At 35.6% G+C, this 12,167-nt stretch overlaps 1 protein-coding gene across 1 annotated transcript in view; it reads left to right on the forward strand.

Annotated features, from left to right (window-relative positions):
• The first annotated feature begins 1,392 nt into the window (after positions 1–1,392).
• Positions 1,393–12,167, forward strand: part of timeless (timeless circadian clock) — a 71,055-nt gene continuing 60,280 nt past the window's right edge. Inside the window, exons 1-2 of the mRNA XM_073825530.1 lie at positions 1,393–1,419; positions 1,792–1,911. Of these exons, the coding sequence (XP_073681631.1) occupies positions 1,393–1,419; positions 1,792–1,911 (147 nt within the window). The remainder of the gene's footprint in view (positions 1,420–1,791; positions 1,912–12,167) is intronic.

Raw genomic sequence — 12,167 nt, forward strand, 5'->3', positions numbered from 1 at the left:
GACACTAAACAACGCCATGGCAGAATGAATAGCAGAAAGTTAGTCAAGTTGTCCCGTTCCAGCGTGCAAAGTCACATGACTTTTTTAATGCGCACTGAGGAATTTTAATTTGAGAGGCTTCTTGATGGGAAATGCAGCATGTACACCACTTGACGGATAGTAATTTTAGTTTATTTAGTCTATATATTTGGCAGATGTAAAGCATACATGTGTATGTTTTTTGTGTTAGTCCATTTTTATTTTATTATTATTATTATTATAACAGTTCAAGGAGCAACATGTTTGTGCACTTTCTAAAGATTTTAGTTCTGTTTTTGAATAAAGGGTTGTAAATCCCTTGTTTTTTTTATCCGATTCATCGATTAATCGAAAAAATAATCGACAGATTAATCGATTATTAAAATAATCGTTAGTTGCAGCCCTATACACTACCGTTCAAAAGTTTGGGGTCAGTAAGACTTGTAATAGTCTTTAAAGAAGTCTCTTATACTCATCAAGGCTGCATTTATTTGATTAAAAATACAGAAAAAACAGTAATATTGCAAAATGTTTTTACAATATAAAATGTTTTTTTTTATTATTATTTTAACATACTTTAAAATATAATTTATTCCTTTGATGAAAAGCTGAATTTTTATCAGCTGTTACTCCAGTCTTAAGTGTCACATGATCCTTCAGAAATCATTCTAATATGCTGATTTATTATTAGAATGATCAATGTTGGATAATATCAACAGTTGTGCTGCCAAATATTTTTTGGAACCTGTGATATATATATAAAACAATGTAAATTATTTATTAACTTTTAATATTTTTTTAATTATTAACTTAATACATCCTTGGTGAATAAAAGTATTAATTTCTTAAAAAAAAAAATGTACTGACCCCAAACTTTTGAACGGTAGTGTATATATGTGTGTGTGTATATATATGTATATATATATATATATATATATATATATATATATATATATACTTCCTTGCAAGATACTTTTTTTTTCCCCACGTGACTCAGTCCGCGTCAGTCGTGCTCTTTAACCAATCAGATGTGACCTCGCCATTTCAACCAATCATAACCCGCCAGGAGCGCAGCCTAAATCCTGTTTACATGAAATAAACCTGCTCCAGAGCAGGTTTAAGCTTGCGCACCTGTTGCTATGACAGCAAGTCCCGGATGAGCTTCGAAGAACCGAGCGATCCAAGATCACGCAAAATCGTCAACAATCAAATCCAGCTAACTTAGTTAGCGAGGTACGAAGAACGGACCCCAGATCTCCGTTGTTGGTGTGTTTTTGGCTTTGTTGTACACAGGGCTTGACAGTGCAAGCATTTCACTCGCATTTGCGACTAAAAATAGGGTTTATGTCCCTTAAACAAAATGAGCATGTTTACATGGACACCAGTAAGCTGACAACGCAAGTAAGCTAAGTTTACATGACTTTATTAGTAAATCAGGTTATTTCCCTTTAGTGACGTCAACATATGTTTGTAAGTTATGTTAAATAAGGCTTGATACATGTCAGTGTGAAACTTGCAGCTCATATCATCCTCTCATGCAGTTATAAATGCAGCGTTTTGACTCAACCACTTCTACTTTTGCTGCACGACATGAAAACACTTTTTATCTGCACTAACAATGCATTCCTGTCACGTATTACCCATGCACACTTCAATAAGCAGACATGTAACAGGATGTATGTATTTATTTATTCATTTTGGTTGTAGTGTTGATGAAATTAGAAAATTTACTTGCAAGGATTGTACAAATAGATTTATTTATGTGTTCTTTAGAAGAAAAGAGTGAAGCGAAGGAAACGTAGCCAGAAGACCCTTCAGACACAGCCAACAGCTGAAGACCTGGAGCAGTCATGGGAAATAGTGTCTCAAGAGCTCAGAACGTCTGGCTTTCAAGTAAGTTAATAGAAAATCAGTAACAGAAAGAAAAAGGGATGACATTTTTATTTATTTTTTAGTTTTAAAATAAATAGTTAAATAAAACATTTTTTTTGAGTCTTAAGAATCTTTTGGCCTGTCTGACAATGGGTGTGGGAAGCAAATTATTCTCTCCATTATCAGTACTAATGATTCTAAAACATCCTATAAATTGATTATACAGTAAAAGACTGACATCACATCAACACAAAAAATACATAAAGTTAACAAACAGTGAAAAGATACAATATCAGGGCCACCAAATCAAAATAGTACGTAATCAACTTTATACATAAAAACAATCATATCAGCATAAATATCTGTAGCATTAAGAGCATCTCAGGCCTGGGACAGGTGATTTTCCAAAACTTGACTGATTTTAAAACTGGTAGAGACCACAGAGTTAAGGACAATTTTAACCAATGTTTCAACCTTATAATGCCTTTAAACACCACATGATTCGGCCAGACCTGTCGAATCGTTTTCAAAGTGAGAGATCAAACATGAAAGAATACGGGTCATCATTTTTTTGGCATGTTTGTGACGGCCAAGTTTTAGCTATAGAAGCATGCAACATCCAGTTGGTGAAACGGGTATCACGTCAGAGGCAGTCCGATTAAGAGTTCATGTTTGATATTTGCGATTTGCTATCAGGGATGCTCCAACTCAATTGGAAGCAGTTAAATAGTTATAATGGCACCACACAATTGAGGATTTTTTTTAACAAAAAGTTATTTGCGATGCCTCGAATCGGGCCACACCCTCACGATTGCTTGATGGTGAAAATAGTGTATTTTTAATTAGAGATCGACCGATATGGGGTTTTCTATAACCGATGCCGATGTTTAGAGGTCAGGGTCAGCCGATGGCCGATATGTGCTGCCGATTTTTAGGGCCGATATCTTGAAGTTCTCCCTTTTATTTTATTTTTATTTACATCATGAACAATGAACACAATGAACCATCTTGATTTTGTGAACTGCACAGTATTATTATAAAAGATTTAACCAAAGTTAACCAAACAAATCAAACTGACCAAGTATTAAATATATAAAACAGATAATATAAAAACTGTCAATAATTTACATAAAAGTTTAAGAGCTGAGATTAATGTTAAACTTTAAATGATTTATATACGTAACTGAGAGGACCTGCCAGCAGATGGCGGCAAGACACTGATTTAATTAGTGAATCATATAATTCATTTGATTCGTTTGAACAGCTGATTCATTCCTGAATAAAGCAAATGACTCTCTTTATGAATGAGAAATTGAATCATTTCAATAGATTCGTTTAAAAACGCACGTTCATTCATAAACGAAACACAGCTGTTTAAATGGAGATGCACAGCGGCTCAGTTGTGACTTGTTTCAGAATACTTTTGACGACAAAAGAGAGCAAAATCTTATTTTTGACGATGAAATAAAGCAAAATCTGGCAATAGTGTAATCCGCCTGCCACCCACCCGCACTTATATTTTTCTCAGATTTAGCAAACCGCACGTGATCTTCCTATTACAATTATTCTAATTCTTAGTTTTGCATGCTGATATGATGAATGGATGGTTCATTTTAACAGCTGATCTTCACACCGCTGCAGACTTACAGTATATAGGCTTAATCACTCGTGCTTTTAAGCCAAATCCGTGCTGAAAAAAATAACTTTTACTTACATCTGAACGTGACCATAGTTATAAACTCGCAGTATCTGAGGTGACGGAGAGGACGGCGCGGTCAGGTGCAATCATCAAAATATATTTAAAAGGAAGCTGGTGCCACGGTCCTGACCACATAACTCAGGTTCAGATTTTAGAAAAAAATTTAGAAAATGTAGTTAATGTTTACATCATTATTGATTTATCTCATCCACGCGCAACCCACCCACAAGTTATACGAAAGCATTTTTTTATTACCCGACCCAACCCGCGGATATAATCTCCTTCCGTGCATCACTGTCTCTGAGCGAGGCGGAGTAATCACAACGCTGCATTGTTTGTGAGAGCCGCAGCATTCTCCACCCCACGCAGAGTGAAATTCTCTGACTCCAATACAGGAAAAATAAAACAGAACTTATAACATTGGGGCTAATATGTTAGCAAACAAGCTGCTGATCGTTTTAGACTACAGTCTTTAAACTTAACTGCAAAAGCAAACCTTTAACCAGCTGTAGCATTATGCCAGTTACCGACGGTTCTATGCTTTCTTTCACTAAGTGAAAGCAAAACTTCATAGTTTACTAGTAATATATAGTACATATATGGCCATGGGACTTTGAAATGTCTGAATTTAATCCTTACCTTGATCTCTCAGAAATGTTATTGAATCTTACAAAAGTTTTGGCTTGGGGTCCTTCACAGCAGCGCGATATACCGCACCAATAACACGGGGCTGCCCGCAGACGTGCCTGACTTTAAATCGGCGCTACTAAACACGGATATCGGCCGATGCCGATATATTAAAAAATGGCAAATATCGGCGTGATATATCGGCCGGACGATATATCGGTTGACCTCTATTTTTAATATAAAGCACACAGTAAGGATGCACTGATACTGATATTGCACTTGTGTACTTGTTCTCATTAAAATTTGTTCCAAAATGCCCCAGTACTCCAAAATGAAAAGGAAAAAGAAATACAGAGATTTCTCCTCCCTTACAGAAAAACCACATGAATTTCACATGTGCAAAAACACATGTGGTCACATGTGGCCACATATTCTGCACGTGTTATTTCACATGTGAAAACGTGTGCTTGCACATGTGACACATGTGAAAATCACATGTGATTCTGCAAATGTGAATTTTCACATGTGAAAATCACATGTGACATGTGCTTTCACATGTGATTCCCATGTGAAACCCATGTGCAAACGTGTGCTTTTGGAACACTTTCGTGTGCTTTTGGAACACTTTCATGTGCATTCTGTGTGAATTCCCATGTGAATCCCATGTGATTCCCATGTGAAACCCTAGAGATCACATGTGAATCCCATGTGAAACCCTTGTGATCACATGTGAAAAACATGTGTATTCACATGTGTATTCCCATGTAAAACATGTATATTATAAACCTGCTCGTGTTACAATGTTGTGATAGTGAAATGACTCACAACTGTCAACTGTCAATATTTTATTCATGCACAATGTACACTCAAAAATATTTAATATTGTTTGTTCAGTTCAATTGTATAGAAAAATTCCATTAAGTTTTATTTAGCAATCCTTACACACTGTCCATATTATGAAGATTTCAAATGAATAACTACAATCTAAAGTATTTATATAAATCTTTAAGGGATGGTTCATCCAAAAATGAAAATTATGCCATTATACCCTCATGTAGTTCCAAACAAGAAAGGCCTTCATTCATCATCAAAACACAAACATATAAGATAAATTAAGATATTTTTGGGATGCTTCGAGAGCTTTGACTCTGCATAGACAGCAATGCAACTGAAATGTTCCCAGGGCCAGAAATGTAGTAAGGACATTATTAAAATAGTTAATGTGACATCAGTGACTCATCATATTTTTGCTCAAAGAAAACTAAAATGACGACCATATTCAAAAATGTCTTCTCTTCCATGTCGGTCTGATGTCCTTACTAGCTTCCTGGGCCTGGGAACATTTGCATTGATGTCTATGCAGGGTCAGAAAGCTCTCGAATTTCTCCAAAATTATCTAAATTTGTGTTCTGATGATGAACAAAGGTCTTGCAGGTTTGGAACGACATGAGGGTATGTAATTAATGACAGATTTTTTAATTCTGAGTAAACCTTTTCCTTTAATAACTGGTAATGTGCTACAGCAAATTTGTTCTTAAATAAAAAAAAAAAAAGTGACTCAATCACATTTCCCATGGCATGAAGTTGATAAAACCTGAAAGTACACCAAAAGGCACTGCTAAGTAGACCTAACAACTTGAGTCATATTTGATGACATGAGATTGGCAATGAACTGGATTGGTGTCATTGTCTGTAAGGAGGGCCACAGCAACATCTCCAAACTCATCAGACTTGTCCTAAATAAAAAAACGGAAAAAAGAAAGATACAAATCCAGTGTCCAAAATGGCATTGATCAATTTAAGATGTTTTTTTTTAACTATCAATGATTTGATGATTTTTTAATATTTACAATAGTTTTTGACCATTAATTTTAAAAAGACAGCTAAACTTAGCTAAAGTTTACACAACAATTTAAATTCAATCATTATTTACGTTTATTCCATAGTCTTTCTTTTTGATACCAAAAAATGGGGGAGAAAATTTGTGAAAAAAAAAAATATATAATAATATATATATATATATATATATATATATATTAGGGCTGGGACACGATTAATCGCATCCAAAATAAAAGTTTATGTTAACATACTAAATGTGTGTTTACTGTGTATATTTATTATGTATATATAAATACACACACATACATGTATAGACTTTAAAAAATACTTATATGTGTGGATAGTTATATTTGTTTTTAATTTAGATTATATATAGAATTATAAATATTTTATTTATTTTAATTTAATTTTTATTTTCAGTTTTCTTTAATATACATGTTTGTGTGTGTATTTATATATATATATGTGGGTGCTGCACACTGGTGGTGGTTGAGGAGAGATCCCCCATATGATTGTAAAGCGCTTTGGGTGTACGGAAATGCACAATAAAAGCGCTATACAAATGCTTCATTCATTCATTCATATTTATATATACATAATAAATATACACAGTAAACACACATTTAGTATGTTAACATAAACTTTTATTCTGGATGCGATTAATCGCGATTAATCGTGTCCCAGCCCTAATATATATATATATTTATATATATATATTATATTTAATTTTTAATTTTGTGTGTATTGACTGATTTTTGTGGTTTGGGTGAGTGGTCTGAACAAAAACACAGATATAGTAACAGATGCAATCAAACATTTATACACTGAATGAACAACAGTATGAGCAAAAACACTTTTGTATTTTGATTACATACATAGTGTTATTCACAAGGAGACTCACCTGAAGGTTCTCAAAAAGCCAATCAGAGAGGATGGACAGTGGAATGGCCGGTAATTCCTATTAAAACAAGTGTATAAGGTTGACTGTGATGTTACCAGAACAAACGTGATTTTAAATATTCTACTCAGACATATACACAACGTGTTTAATCTAAAAATAGCTAAATCAAAAAAGCAAAAAACAAACACAAAGTGGACAATTTATAAGGTTAACAATTTTGATGAATTCAAAAACGAAACAAGAAATTCTTTCAAATTGCTCATTCAATTCAATAACAAAACACCTCTGTGCTTTGCAGAGAACAAAACTGCTTTGACTGGTCTTTTTTGAACTATTTTGTTTGGCGAAAGAAGAGCAGAAACAGATTATTCACCACACTGTTGTTAATACTTTACTTACTGAGTTAAATTATCTGTAAATGTTTGTTCTGGAAGTGAACTTCTCCTTTAAGTTGCTATTTTAAACAACTAAACAATTAACTTAAACTATAACAACTAACATTTGTATGAACTTAAGTTTAACATTGATTTACCTCAGTTTTTGCCTGTTTCATCGAAGGGTGCGCAGAAAAGTAGAAAAGCTATGTTACAAACATATGAAGCAGAAAAGTATTAAATGTTCTAGAATACAACACATTACAGCTATAAAAACTGAAATTCAACTTTAAATGTGTAAAAACTAGGCTATCAAGCAAATTTTGCTTACCTTTTCCTCAGCTTACAGTGGATGTTGACCGTTATGGTTTGAATGATGCGCACTGCGCAGAGCTCCGACTTGTCCCATCCACTGATCTATAATAGAGAACTGGATTGCTCATGACGTCATAAAAGTGAAGCCACCGCGCCGCCATATTAGTATTCCCTAGTATTTGCATACATTCCATTGAATGAATAGGAAACTATACGATTTTATCGAGAAAACATCACATAACAAGTCAGCGTTTTTATACCTGAAGTCTCACTGTACATTTTCACAATGCAAACGTCCTAAGCATGTAAACGGTTAATGTTGGGAATTCCCTCTGCTTATTAAAAATGTACGTTCATAGCCACAGTCGCGTACACCAGATAAACAAACATCATACGATCTCAGTACAGTTATTCACGGTTTATGTCATTTTGTTGTTTATATTCGTACAGTAGACTAACTGCATGTTTCAACAATATTTAACAGTAACGTTATTCATTTTGAAGCAGGTAATGATTTGTTCGTTAAATTAATAATTAATTCAACATACACAGCATTTTACTCAGATGGAAACGGTAATGTTAGTAAATCATTACAGAATTTGCTGATCTGAAGAGTCTGAAATAGATGTTGCTCAATCAGGCACATTAAAAATACACACCATGACTCGGAGAATATACCGCTGACTACAAATGGTACGGACTTAAAGACATAAGCTTTATTTCAAAGATTTGAATTTCAATATAACAAGCAATGTAGTAACAGAGACTTGTATTGTATTATTTACTGTGTAATCGAATCAATTTCAGATACTAATACCAGATATAAGGTACTGTGTATTATTTCCTGTATAATTAGGTACATAAAGAAATATATTTAGTGTTGGATCAGTTACCTGTTTCTGCAAGTGCGCAGCTGACACGCCCACCAAAACGATTTCAATATATCGCTTATCCAGCCCGAAAAGACCATAAACATTCCAGAAAACATCTTAAGTAAAAATTAATTTACATACACATATCCTAAAAACTAATCCTGTGTGAAAGATACGCTTCAAATCGGGTGATTTTAGGTCGGCAATTTACATGTGACTCAATGGCGCTCTCTGCAGGTAGGGAATAGTAAGATGGCGGATCGAACACTTCCGGTGGCTTCACTGCCTAACGGCAGTTTAGAACGCAATGAGCAATCCAGTCATTATATAGATCAGTGGTCCCATCAGAAATTTAAAATATAAATAAGCGTTATAAATATGATTTCGACTAAAAAAAATTACCCTTACATCGTGTCTACACCGGACACGGCAGTTTCCGTGCCGCATCGCAACAGCTAAAGGGGCTGTTCACATATAGTGTCTTTTGCGCGGCGCGCATAAATTCGTTATTTCAAATGTACACGCGCACTATGTGTATGCGCGCTCATAATGAACCGCGGGTCATGTGACATGAACCAACCAATCAGCTTCATCCTTTCCCTTAATAACTTTGAAAGCACTGCCAAGTTGTAGAAACAGCTTATCATAGCTGTACAGGAATCACCAGTGATTTTTAATGCTGGAAATCCATTTATCCTTTGCTGAATCTTCATTGAATCCATGAAGTGTGCAGGTCATGGTTGCTTAGTATTAGTTATAATAATAGTAACATGAATTTATTATATGATTGTAATACACACACACATTATATATATGTATGTATGTATGTATGTATGTATGTGTGTATATATATATATAAATTATAGGTACAAGCTAATAACAAAGTGTATCGTCAACTTTGCAACAAAGGGACTACTACAGAACCGGGAATGGGAAGTTGGAAACAAACTAAAAGTCAACATAATATCAGGGTGTGAAGCTAAAAATGTATTTGTTACATGTAGCTAACATGTGATCCACATGTTAAAACCAATTATAACACATGAAAAATTTCCACATGTGCTCTATTATGTTGCAAATGTGGAAAATTTGTGGACATATGTGACCACATGTGGAAAGCATGTGATCACATGTGGAAAACATGTGGACACATGTGACCACATGTGGAAAATTTGTGGACACATGTGACCACATGTGGAAAATTTGTGGACACATGTGACCACATGTGGAAAACTTGTGGACACATGTGGAAAACTTGTGGACACATGTGGAAAACTTGTGGACACATGTGACCACATGTGGAAAACTTGTGGACACATGTGACCACATGTGGAAAACTTGTGGACACATGTGACCACATGTGGAAAACTTGTGGACACATGTGACCACATGTGGAAAACTTGTGGACACATGTGACCACATGTGGAAAACTTGTGGACACATGTGACCACATGTGGAAAACTTGTGGACACATGTGACCACATGTGGAAAACTTGTGGACACATGTGACCACATGTGGAAAACTTGTGGACACATGTGACCACATGTGGAAAACTTGTGGACACATGTGACCACATGTGGAAAACTTGTGGACACATGTGACCACATGTGGAAAACTTGTGGACACATGTGACCACATGTGGAAAACTTGTGGACACATGTGACCACATGTGGAAAACTTGTGGACACATGTGACCACATGTGGAAAACTTGTGGACACATGTGAAATTCATGTGGTTTTTCTGTAAGGGCTGGTTTTCCTGACATGTTCTGTCCAAGAACCACTTAAGAATGGAGCAAATAGCAGAAAAAAGATTTCAAAGATTAGGGATGTTTATCAAGTAAATGATAAATGATGGGCCAGTCTACAGAATTGGTGCAAACTGCTGTCACACAACCAAAAAACAAGCTTTTAACTACCAGACTGTTTATTCAAGTCACATGTGAGTAAAGCTGTCCTTTTATTGGACAGAGTTTACCTGTTTACATTCCTCTGTGTCATTCATCAAGATTCATCCATAGTGAAATAAGTGTTGGAAACCTTAGTCTGTAGGTAATGCCATGATCTATAGAATTTTGATTGCAAACTTACTCTTCTGCCTATTTATGCTTGTTTATGTGATTCAATGACCAAAAAAGAGGTAACACAAATATAAAGATATCGTTATTGTGAATTCTTGTGAATTTGAATTCTTTTTTCCATTACACAATTTTAATAATTGTGTAATGAAAAACTGATATTGCGACAGCCCTATTTCACACTATTTCCAACCAAGATATTTACATTCTAATAATTTTGGCCAATAAAGTGGAAAAAGTTGTGTTAAAAAAAAACTTGTGAACCATGTTTGATGTTTTAAAAAAAATGAGAAGTGGCATGTTGGGACATCATACAAATATAAACTAAGCGGCCAACAAAATGTGGACTTAATGTACAGTCGTGGCTAAAAGTTTTGAGAATTACATAAATATTGGAAATTGGAAAAGTTGCTGCTTAAGTTTTTATAATAGCAATTTGCATATACTCCAGAATGTTATGAAGAGTGATCAGATGAATTGCATAGTCCTTCTTTGCTATGAAAATTAACTTAATCCCAAAAAAAACCTTTCCACTGCATTGTTAAGAAGGCTTCAGGGCGTCCAAGAAAGTCCAGCAAGCGCCAGGATCTTCTCCTAAAGAGGATTCAGCTGCGGGATCGGAGTGCCACCAGTGCAGAGCTTGCTCAGGAATGGCAGCAGGCAGGTGTGAGTGCATCTGCATGCACAGTGAGGCCAAGACTTTTGGAAGATGGCCTGGTGTCAAGAAGGGCAGCAAAGAAGCCACTTCTCTCCAAGAAAATCATCAGGGACAGATTGATCTTCTGCAAAAAAGTATGGCGAATGGACTGCTGAGGACTGGGGCAAAGTCATATTCTCCGATGAAGCCTCTTTCCGATTGTTTGGGGCATCTGGAAAAAGGCTTGTCCGGAGAAGAAAAGGTGAGCGCTACCATCAGTCCTGTGTCATGCCAACAGTAAAGCATCCTGATACCATTAATGTGTGGGGTTGCTTCTCATCCAAGGGAGTGGGCTCACTCACAATTTTGCCCAAAAACACAGCCATGAATAAAGAATGGTACCAAAACACCCTCCAACAGCAACTTCTTCCAACAATCCAACAACAGTTTGGTGAAGAACAATGCATTTTCCAGCACGATGGAGCACCGTGCCATGAGGCAAAAGTGATAACTAAGTTGCTCGGGGACCAAAACGTTGAAATTTTGGGTCCATGGCCTGGAAACTCCCCAGATCTTAATCCCATTGAGAACTTGTGGTCAATCCTCAAGAGGAGGATGGACAAACAAAAACCCACTAATTCTGACAAACTCCAAGAAGTGATTATGAAAGAATGGGTTGCTATCAGTCAGGATTTGGCCCAGAAGTTGATTGAGAGCATGCCCAGTCGAATTGCAGAGGTCCTGAAAAAGAAGGGCCAACACTGCAAATACTGACTCTTTGCATAAATGTCATGTAATTGTCGATAAAAGCCTTTGAAACGTTGTATGAAGTACTTGTAATTATATTTCAGTACATCACAGAAACAACTGAAACAAAGATCTAAAATCAGTTTAGCAGCAAACTTCGTGAAAACTAATATTTGTGTCATTCTCA

Source organism: Garra rufa, chromosome 20, assembly GCF_049309525.1.
Source record: "Garra rufa chromosome 20, GarRuf1.0, whole genome shotgun sequence".
NCBI lineage: Eukaryota > Metazoa > Chordata > Actinopteri > Cypriniformes > Cyprinidae > Garra > Garra rufa.